Source organism: Xyrauchen texanus, chromosome 1, assembly GCF_025860055.1.
Source record: "Xyrauchen texanus isolate HMW12.3.18 chromosome 1, RBS_HiC_50CHRs, whole genome shotgun sequence".
NCBI lineage: Eukaryota > Metazoa > Chordata > Actinopteri > Cypriniformes > Catostomidae > Xyrauchen > Xyrauchen texanus.
In genome coordinates, this window is record NC_068276.1 from 35,829,366 (window position 1) to 35,840,573 (window position 11,208).

At 35.9% G+C, this 11,208-nt stretch overlaps 1 protein-coding gene across 1 annotated transcript; it reads left to right on the top strand.

Annotated features, from left to right (window-relative positions):
* The first annotated feature begins 232 nt into the window (after positions 1–232).
* On the top strand, positions 233–7,482 carry LOC127650126 (NADH dehydrogenase [ubiquinone] iron-sulfur protein 3, mitochondrial-like). The gene is made up of 7 exons (XM_052135320.1): positions 233–307; positions 660–716; positions 803–900; positions 1,119–1,268; positions 6,299–6,424; positions 6,934–7,053; positions 7,211–7,482. The coding sequence occupies exons 1-7, from the start codon at positions 253–255 to the stop codon at positions 7,370–7,372; spliced, it is 768 nt and encodes a 255-aa protein (XP_051991280.1). The 5' UTR covers positions 233–252; the 3' UTR covers positions 7,373–7,482.
* Positions 7,483–11,208: the final 3,726 nt, after the last annotated feature.

Below are 11,208 nucleotides of genomic sequence, written 5' to 3' on the forward strand. Positions count from 1 at the left end.
AGAGTAATGCACTTTAATGAAAGAAGCTGTGCACAGCTGCTATTGTCCTGACGTGTTAACCCTTTTGAAACACGCAATTGAATGAAATGACGGTGGTGGTCTGTATTTTCAGAGGTTATTTATTATTATTTTTTTTACATTTTAACATGCTGAATTTGATCACCAGTAGTTGGCAGTACAGCACTGTGAAATGCATTTTGTGACGTCATCGTCAGTAAATCCCGCGAGAAAGGCCGCATTGAGTGAGTAAAGATGGCGGCCTCCTTGGTGAGATTTGTCCGCAGCGGTTTAGGCAGAAGTCTAAACGGTAAGAAAATAATGACATTATTGATCAGCTCAAGATGAACAATTTGTTTGATCAATCATTATTGTCATTGCGCAGTACAAATAAACAGATCGCATGTTCTTTTGCTTTGCTGTTGACCTTTTCTTCTTGCTCACGAGATGAACAAACACACCTAATACTAATATGACATTATGTAGACTGATTTACAGTCTTCCTTCGACATATTACAATAGTGCTTCATTTAATTCGTGAAAAGCTGTCTTGGGTTCTGGAATCACACGTCCAGGTTGAATAAACTCATGTTTGTGTGAATCCTGTCGGACACAATCCATAAAAGCAATCTAACAATAATTTCTCTCAATCTCTCACACAGTTACTAAACAGAGCGCTGGGTTTCTCCAGACTAGATCAACGACAACCGAGACCAGGCGTGAGTATATCTGGGGGATTCTGTTGTTTTGTTAGCAGGACATGTTTTGGGTGTTCTTATTTAAATATACTATTTTCTCGCATCAGCTACAGTTAGGCCGCAGGATCCTGTCACTCACACTCAGCTGTCAGAGTTTGGAGAATATATTGCAGAGATACTTCCCAAATATGTGCAGCAAGTTCAGGTAAATTCTCATTTTTGACTTGTTCATAAAATGCATTGCACTCTGCAATTACTTATGCAGAATTTGTATGACTGTAATCAGATTAAATCCTCTGGAATGCGTGCCATACCCTTCAGTGATTTTTTTCATTTATGTCGTGCCATAGTAGGAGTTCCACGTCACATGTGAAAGGTTGAAAATTCTGTTAACTCATTTGAAGTCTTTCATCTTTATCCCAGGTGACCTGCTATAATGAGCTGGAGGTTATGATCCACCCAGAAGGTGTTATACCTGTTCTCACCTTCTTGAGGGATCACTCAAATGCTCAGTTCCGCAACATGATTGACCTTACAGCTGTTGATGTCCCTACAAGGCAGTGCCGCTTTGAGGTGAGCATGCACAGTCTCAACTAGGAATGGACAGACATAATTTGAATTGGTCCTTGGTGATGATATGAGTATTTGAGAATATATTTCACATGTTGATTGCATTGCATTCAAGTTTTGTAGGAAACAAGCTATCTCCAAAACTTGTATTTGTTGCCGTTGGGTTGAGTTGTAATTACTTTAACTACACTTGAGTTTACCCATCTTTTAATTTTTTTATTTTATAGTATTGTGGGTTAAGGTTTGCTGCATAGATTATTTAAACATTATACCACAGGTCTGTTGAATGCTTGATCCTGATTGGTTGACAGACGTTCTAAGGTGTGAAATTGTTTTTTAGTTAAAACCTGGCTGTGAAGTATTTCCAGGTTAGGAGCCGTACAGGCTAAAACAACAAAATAACCAAATAAAACAAATACATTTGGTTTAGTAAATCAGATAAGAATGACAATATTTAATAAAAAAAACGTCGTAATGTCCTAAATTATTTAAATTTCAGTTGAAAACGCCCTTTCGTCTCCTCTCTCTCTTTTGCTCTCCCCTCTCTCACACACACACACACACACACACACACACACACACCGACTAACACGCGTAGAAACACGGAGCAGGGTTCCACAATAGGCAAATATCACACTTCCGGGGTTGTTGCTTCCTGGGATGGGCCTCGAAGGGTAAACTTACTTCCGGTATAAACAACAGCCATTGAAATGTGAACATAATTTGCTGAAATTAAAGTCTTCACACAAATTAAATAGGCCGACTTTTTGCTTTGTTGCTGACTTCACAGAGCTCTTAATTAGGAGCTTGATTGTGGTAAAAAGATTCTGACAACTTTGAGGAAGGCATAACGTGACTGAATCCAGCATATTCAGTGAGAAATTCGAACTGCTACTAGTCCTAGACTACACCGGTAATAAATGGCTTGCGAATTCGCTGTCATTTCATTCACTGTCTCTACATTATCGCAAGTGATAACCGCACATCTCTCTCTCTCTCTCTCTCTCTCCAATATTTCATCTCATTCACATGCTTCTGATAAAACTGAGTGTAATAAGTTAATGTTTGAGTCGACAGTCTGGATAACATTCATTAAACTCTGCTTTTCAGATCATGAAGCCAAACCAACTCAGATATACAGGTACATCTGCCTTGTATATAGCATATGGCTCAAATGTCAAAATAAGATATTTTTTTTGTTGTCATTTTTATCATCCTTATAAATAAAAAAAAAATGGAACCATGACTGAAATGTTCAGGAAAAACATCCATTTCGTGACTGTTTAATAAATGTATCCAATATTCTTACTCTGTTAAACTCTAATGGCTCTAATGGCTGCTCATCATCATCTTAACGTAAACCTGTTTTCTAATATTCGATGTAGTGCTTATGCCTTTGTTTTGCAGAACACAAACAGTTTTTAGAGGAATATCTCGGCTATGTTGGTCCACACAATGCCAGTGAATGGTGGCCAGACTTTTGTTGCTCCAAAAAGCAGATAAAAGAAAAATAAAAGTAATCCAGTAGTTTAATTAATGTTACGTGCGTAATCTCGTGTTTTTCTCTTGGTTGAGACATCCATGATAAGCGCACAAACGCACCATTGTGAGTAACGAAACTAATACAAATACAAATACAGATCAAAACCAACAAAGTTTCTGTGCAACGTTCCTCCTACTCTCTTGTAAACAGTGCTATTCTTCAGAGTGTCACACGTGCGTCAGTTCTCACGTGAACATGCCAACGTGATTATGTCACATGCGCATACTGCTGCTGACCGAAAAATAATCATTTTAGAACATATTATTTTAACTGCTGGAGTCTGATGTTTATGCTGACTGTCAGTGATTTTTTTTTTTTGGAGCTTCAAAAGTCCGATCACCATCCACTTGCATTTTAAGTACCTACTTAAGCTAAAAAGCTAAAATATTTGACTATTTTTCTTCAAATGTGTTCTGCAGAAATAAGAAAGTCATACATTAGATTAGATTGAACTTTATTGTCATTGTGTCACAAGTACAAAGACAACGAAATGCAGTTTTGTACATACATACATACCTGGGATATTATGGGGGTGAGTAAATTATGAGAGAATTTGACATTTCTGGGTGAACTATCCCTTTATTATTGCTCTCACAATAAATTAACCATGGCTTTACTTTAGTAAAATTGTAGCAAATAGGACTTAAGTAACCATGATAAATCTTGTAGTAATGGTTTTTCAATACCATGGTTAAACAGTGGTTTCTGTAGTAAAACAAGGTTTCATTTTCTAAACCAGCAGTAACAATAGATTAATTATGGTAGTAAAACCAGAGGAACCACAAGATTTACATTGTATTACCATACTATTCATTGTCCTGTGTTACTTTACAATGGTTTCACTACAAGTATCATGGTTAAAATATGGTTACTACTAAAAACCATGGTAAGTTTTGTGGTTATGGTTTCACTACAAATACCATTGTTCAACTATGATTACTGTACTTTTATGTGAGGGAATGCAAAACTATTGCAAAGGAATGCAAAATATTTCAGGGGGAAAAAAAGTCCTGCCCCTTTGACCCTTAAGGGTCTCCGTATGTTCCAAACCTGTATGTTATTATTTTGTGCAACAAAAGAAGATATTGCAGTAATGAATTTCATTCAACCACTCAATCAGTCCCTAATATTCTGCCTTATCCCCTTTTGTGTTTCACAGAATAAAAATGTCTAAGGTGACTCTTGAAATCAGTCAATTTGACACTACCTTTAAATTAGCCTTTAATGCCTCCTACACACTACATGACTTTCAAAGACGTCAGATCTTGGTACCATTCATATTACACAACTGTCTGTCTTGCCATAGTAGTCATAGCATTAAATTACACGAGGAATCGGCGATAGGGGTGAACATATTACAAGACAGTTCACTATTGACGAATCCACAACGACTCTGCCTGGTTTCATGCGAGAAGTGATACGAGATATGAAAACAAATTATTATACGTTATGCATTTCAGAATATGATGTGTATGTTTTTAATCGCCTTTATATAATGTGTGAAGGCATCATATATATTTTTGGTTACAATATGAAAAAGTACCACCTCCTGAAAAATCTACCTATTTGCTTACCTGACTGTCGAAGAGAATTTCTCTCCAACTCTTCTCTTTCTCCACCCGGTTGTGGTACAGAGGAAACATCAACTCTGGTGCTCCTGCCAATGTTCTATACATTTTTCCTCCATTTCTTCAGTCCAGTGAGACTTTCTTGATATCGCAGCCATGCTAGTAGATATTCTGTTGCAGGAACATCAGGTCTCCTCCCACTGAAAATTCCCGTGCCCCATTTCTTGCTCTCTCGTTGGCTGTAGGTGAACGCTGCAGTTGTATTCAGTCAAAACATGTTTCACATTGCACAATTTTGAATCGCAGACAGGTCCAGATATTTAACATTGTAGATATCTCGCTGACATCAGCAACACGTCGGCGCTTATCTCAAATCGCGTCTTTCGACTTTTGTCGGCGATCTCCACAAAACTGTCGGCGAGCGACAATCAGGCTTAAAATAGTGTAGTGTAAACTCTGCAAAATGTATTATTATACATCCATTTGTGAAGGCATTTTTGTATAACGAGTAAGTATTAAGATTTAAAAGAATATAAAATGTGTAAATGTATATTTTGTATAAATAAAACAACGATATAGGCAGATTCGTTCATTTTTAAGTATATGGGATTTTAAAAACAAAAGTAAAAAAATATATTGATTGTATAGCATGGAGGACATGGAGATCCAGATTGTTCATTAATGTTTTTTTGTTTGTTTTCATTTTGTTCCAGCAGGCAAATTTGTGCAGTTTTGTATATCTGCAAACAAACAAAATGTTCATACATGTTTGAATAAATAAAACAGTCTACTAATTCTGAGAAAAAGAATTAATATAAAAATCAGAATATTTATGCATGACTCTCTTAATAATAAAAACTAAAATAATAATAATAGCAGCAGCACAAACACTGTCATTACATCGAAGGCCATGGCCCTTGAATTTGTATTGTTGAAAGAATTTGGCCCTTGGTGAAAACTAATTTGTGAACGCTGACATAGAGAGAGATTTGTGTCATGATCAACAAACAGAGCCTGGATGTCAACTTCCCCCGTGACTTGATCAATGCAACAGTTTCTATATCATCCAAAATAACTTGTAATATCTCGTTGAGCTCCCTCTTTCCCTCTCTTTTGCTTGCACAGACATGGACACAAACACATACTTGTGAGAAACAAACCAAGCCTTCATGTCACCACACCCCTGCAAATCAGTGGGGTTGTAAACTGTTGTTTAACAAAGGAAGAGCTACACTGTATACATGAAACTGAGAAGTATATTTAATTTATATCTTGGCAACATAAAATGTTGTTTTGTCTCATACTATTGACCTGTTTGGCCACCTTTTTGTTTTAGTTTTTGTGAATAAATACTCACCCTAACTATTCGCTGTCTCCTGACTCATCCATCGCCCTCAAACTCAGTCATATCACACAGAGTTAATCCAACACTCGATCTCTCTGTTTCTTTCTCTCTCTGTCTCTCACACGCACACTTCCTTGTTACTCCAGTAAGTGCTTAACAGCAGCGCATCCTCCGTTGCTAATTCTAAAATGACGAAGGTTCGAACTGTATCAAAGCAAGATGCTGAACCTGTGGCAGAAGAAAGTAGTCTCACTCACAAGAGCGTTTTAGGGATAAAAACAAGAAAATGTTTGAGAGAAAATCCTGAACGATGTCTTAAGGTGTGGTATAAGTGAAATAATTAACCTCAGGGTGTGCATTATTTTTCAATAATTGAACAGTCCATTGTCAAGTATTCCTTACTTATTTGCTAAATGCAACCATACACAAAATATACATACGTGATATACTGGATGGGTATCCACTGAAGGAAATGTGATTTAGTAAGGAAAGCATGCATGCTTTTAATGAACACTCTTGGAACTTGTGTTTCCTACAAACGATTACAACCTAAATGATTCCCATTTTTCTTTTTCAGCTTGTGTATAATCTGCTCTCCCTGCGCTATAATTCTCGTATCCGAGTGAAGACCTACACTGATGAGCTCACTCCGGTTGACTCCGCTGTCCCTGTGCACCAGGCAGCTAACTGGTATGAGAGAGAGGTATGTGTCCCACTGGAATTAGATGGGGGTTTCATAAATATGTTTGAGCTTTTCTGTACATTACAGTCAAACAAAAAAGAGAAATGTTGGATCCATGGCTCACTCTACTCCCCATGAAGTATAGAGCAAATGGAGCCCCAGTACTACTCACCATATGCTATAACACACTTCTACAGTCTCTCAGATTGAGGCTTTGGGCTGTCTGTTATCCATGAGATCATAGTTCATCTCTATCAGCCTCCTTCCTCAGCAGTAAGGGCTGGATACTAAGGAAAGCACAGAAGAAGTCCAAAATATCCAGATACTGCTGCCAAACATATCTCTGTATGAGTAGGTCCTTTACAGCATTTAAAAGGTGTTGGAAAATGGCAGCTACAGGGATGGAAAAGGTTGGTATGATGATGATGAGGAGATGATTGAGGAGATGTCTGGTTATTACAACAGTAAGAGATGCTATTTTATAACATTTTAAAGGCAGTGTTGTGTCACTCTGAAATGTTTTAATACAGGTTTGGGACATGTTTGGAGTTTTCTTCGCAAACCATCCAGACCTAAGACGCATCTTAACAGATTATGGATTCGAGGGTCATCCATTCAGGAAAGACTTTCCTTTGTCTGGATACGTGGAGGTAAATGCACTGAACTTAAGTCAAGTCTGTGACTTTCTTTTGAATGACACCTATCAACTTTTCAATTGTGTTGAGTTAGCTATTGCATTTTTAAACATTCCTATGAAGTAACATGAACGCATAGTTTCATATAGTTTTTCATCCCCTTCTCTCTCAGCTACGTTATGATGACGAAGTGAAGCGAGTTGTGGCTGAACCTGTCGAGCTTGCACAGGAGTTTCGTAAGTTTGATTTGAACAGTCCATGGGAAGCTTTCCCTGCATACAGGGAGCCCAAAGACACATCCAAGCTGGAGTCTGGGGACAAACCAGCCAAGTAACTCCTTCATGCTGTGACCCAGGAGAGCTGTAATCATACCCTCTGATTAATCCTCAAAGTATTTATGTAAATACAAGACTCTGTACTACATCTAAATAAATAATGTTAAACAGCTGCTGTCTATGCATATCATTTTAAGACTTTTTTTTTTTGTATTTTAGCTCATTAATAACACAGGTTAAATATCTTTCTACCTTGATTAGTTGCACTTGAATGAAGCTTAACACAACAGGAAAGATGCAGACATTAAAATAAGCTCTTAAAGTGATCTTCTCTGAACTGTGCCATATCAAGAGTATTATGCTTATTTGTTGCGATATTGTAAGATTTTTTCATATTAAAAGAATTATTTGCAAATTGTAACCAAAACCGAGATGCATTTGGAATATATGGATCAAATATCTTCTCGTTGGTAGTTTAGCCTTTTGCAACCTCGTCTCATGCGTGTGCATTGTTTTGTCTTTGCTATTTGCTATGCATAGTTTAATTTAAACCTAATTTCAGGAGACTATTCTGTCATTAAAGGGATAAGCTTTCAATGCACTGAGTCATGTGACAAAACAACTTGGCCCCGAACACAGTGGAGTTTGTCTGGCAGAAACGCCAACAAATCTGCATCTGGTAGAAACCTAATTAAGTTTTTAACTAACCTATTTGTATCAAAAGAGTAACATCTCTAGTTTCATCCTATATGCCATTATTTTTTAAATGTCAGTGATTTGTTGTGAAACAGCACGCTGTTAAACACAGTGACCTCCGATAAGGACTGTAGGACTAATTTACCTAAAATCCTATATCCACTGCATTATCACATTGAGAATCACTGGGCTAATTCAAAATCTGGAAAATGTTGCTTTCAGAGGCAGTATATGGAGTTAGGATGAAAATAAGGTGCATTTCAAACTGTTCTGAGACCAGTGCAGTGAGACAACATACTGTAAGTTAAGTCATCCAGTAATAGGGAGCAAGGGAGCATCCTTTAGCTTTCCTATGCAGCCAAGTACATTCACTCCAAAGATCTGGTCAAAAGTTCAGTTTCATGCTTCAGATGATGTTTGCACCACATGATTGGCAGACATGGGACAATGGTACTTAGAATTAGTACTTCAGAATTTATAATTCTAAATTAAATTTTAACATGGTTGGCAGTGATTGTATGATGCTGGTCATTACTTTGAATCAGTATAAAGGGATAGTTCACCCAATAATGTAAGTTCTCTCTTTATTTACTCACCCTCATTCCATAGCAGATGTGTATGACTTTCCTTCTTCTGCAGAACACAAATGAAGATTTTGAGAAGAATATTTCAGCTCTGTAGGTCCATACAATGCAAGTGTATGGGGTGCCAAAATCTTGATGCCCCAAAAAGCAAATAAAGGCATCATAAAAGTAATCCATAAAACTCCATTGTTTTAATCCATATTTTCAGAAAGTGATCTGTTTCTCACTCATACATAATATTGCTTCTGAAGATGTTGATTAAACCACTGTAGACTTATGGATTAACTTTATACTGACTTAAAATTGTTGGCACCAAATTACTTGCATTGTATAGACCCCAAATTTTTTTTTTTTCAATTCTTCTCAAATCTTTGTGTTCTGCAGAAGAAAGAAAGTCATACACATCTGGGATGGAATGAGGGTGAGTTAATGAACAGAATTTTCATTTTTAGGTGAAATATCCCTTTAATTATGCTAATTTCTGATTGGTAAAATGCGTCAGCTCTGGCTATCATTAGTTTTTTTGACTGTAAAAAGAGAGAACATTGAGATTTTGCTGCCAAAGTAGAATAAATGTAAAATAAAATTCAAATAATTTTTATTTGTATAGTTTTTTATTTGTGCTTTTCCCAATACACATTGTTCCAAATCAGCTTTACAGAAAATCAGCTGTAAAAAAACAATCGGCTGTCTCAAAAACATGAATAAACAACACTCACAATTTTATTTAAAGACTTTCTATTGTTATTATTTGAAATTTCACAACCCATATATGAGGTCAATTGTACTGTATGTTTATTAGGGGCTATAGTTACACATTAAAAAGGAAAATGCACGCAGCAGTTGCTCTCGAGTCTCAGGAGGTTAATTAAAATGGGTTAAAATATAGCAGAACTCATGAAATCATCAATGTTTGAACAAATTCCTGCAAATTCTTATAATACTAGTCATTAAATGCCATTGATGTTCAGTATTTATAGGCAAGGCACATAAGGAATAAAGGAGGGAGTGTGACAAGGATAAAGAGGAGGTGGGACAGGGAAGCACATGGCTAACAGAAACACGTGATGAAGCCAATTACACATACACACTACAAACAGAAAACAGACAGAGACCAAAGGGCAGACAGACAGAACAGGATCATGACACCTAATGCCTCAAGGGTTTTAGACATGTCCAGATATCTATACAAAATATATTATTGTGTTGTTACTGTGTGATATTATTAAATTGTTTCTAAAAAACAATACAAAGTAAAAGGAAAAGTAAGAGAATCTTTTCACTGTAATTAACTGCAGCTTTTCCATTTAACATTCCATAAAACAATCTTATTACAATTTGTGACAAGCCAGCTACTCAGTGAGAGCACCTAAATTACTTCTCTACGGAGACAAATCATCCAGCATATCTTCTGCCTTCAGGTAGTGTTTTATCATTCCCTTCTGTTTTCATTGGTTCTACTATAAATAGTTTTTACTAATTTATTGTGCCATATTTGTCTAATATATCCACACTGTATATAATTTCCTTAATTTTAACGGTAAAAAACTGTAAAAATGCTACAGTAAAAAAACATAACTTGGTAAATGAATAGTTACCGTAAAATATACATTAACATTTTTTAAAGGTTTGTAGATGTAAAATGTATGCTTTACATTTCATGGGAATAGTTTCTTCTTATTTTTAATATCAGTTATGTACTTTGGGGTGTTCTGTTTTATATTTGATGTAGTTTACTGTATTAATTGAATTTCACATGTGTTACCCTGATGGTGTTTAACGTTTGTGTGAGTGACACTGAGCACTGTCTCATGTTTATTGGTCATTGCTCCTGGAAAGGCCTCTATTGATGAACTTCATGTCATCATATGCCCATCTGTAATTACTGGGGTGATTAACAAAGTGTTATAAAGTAAAAAGTAGATTTTTACAGTTTCAGAAGGTTAATATATAAAGTTTATCTTTTAATAATATAAACACTTGTACTGCACCATATAAAATATTTGTATAATATTTGTATCTGTAAAATGTACAGGTTGTGCTGTAAAGTTATTTACATATTTATTGTATTTTTGAATAATTATTCTGGCAAACACAGGTGCTATTTTTTTATTTTATTTATTTATTTATTTATTTATTTTTTGTAAAAACAACTGGATTTTATTTACAGTGCATATATTAAGCTAGAGGTCATAAATTGTTGTGTCACTATACTGTAGTATAGCAGGCCATTTGATCTCAAGTTCCAAACTGGGACAGTGAGCTCTAGGGGAGAGTAACCATATAATCAACTCTTTTACCCACTAAGGTTGTCTTTTAGAAAGAGAATCTTTATTACAGTACATTCAGAAATTTGATGCCATATTTATTTTTTTCAATAATGCAAATTGAACACATTTGTGAACTGAAAATATATTTCATTCAAAAGCATTTGTTTTCTTCAGGATGAAAGACCCCCTGACTTTGTACACAGTCCTTTAGTCAAAATTGCAATCTTGTGTCTTCCAAAGGTTATCTCGTTGAGCTGTTCACATTTGTACTGAAATTTGTTTCAACCAAATTAGTGGGAAGCATCTGTGCGATTTTTAACCGTAGATTTGTACCTGATTCAAGTC

Coding starts and splice junctions, on each gene's coding strand:
- LOC127650126 (XM_052135320.1), top strand. CDS start 253: ATGGCGGCCTCCTTGGTGAGATTTGTCCGCAGCGGTTTAGGCAGAAGT. Junction 308..659: donor TTTAGGCAGAAGTCTAAACG/GTAAGAAAATAA, acceptor TCTCTCACACAG/TTACTAAACAGAGCGCTGGG. Junction 901..1,118: donor AATATGTGCAGCAAGTTCAG/GTAAATTCTCAT, acceptor TCTTTATCCCAG/GTGACCTGCTATAATGAGCT.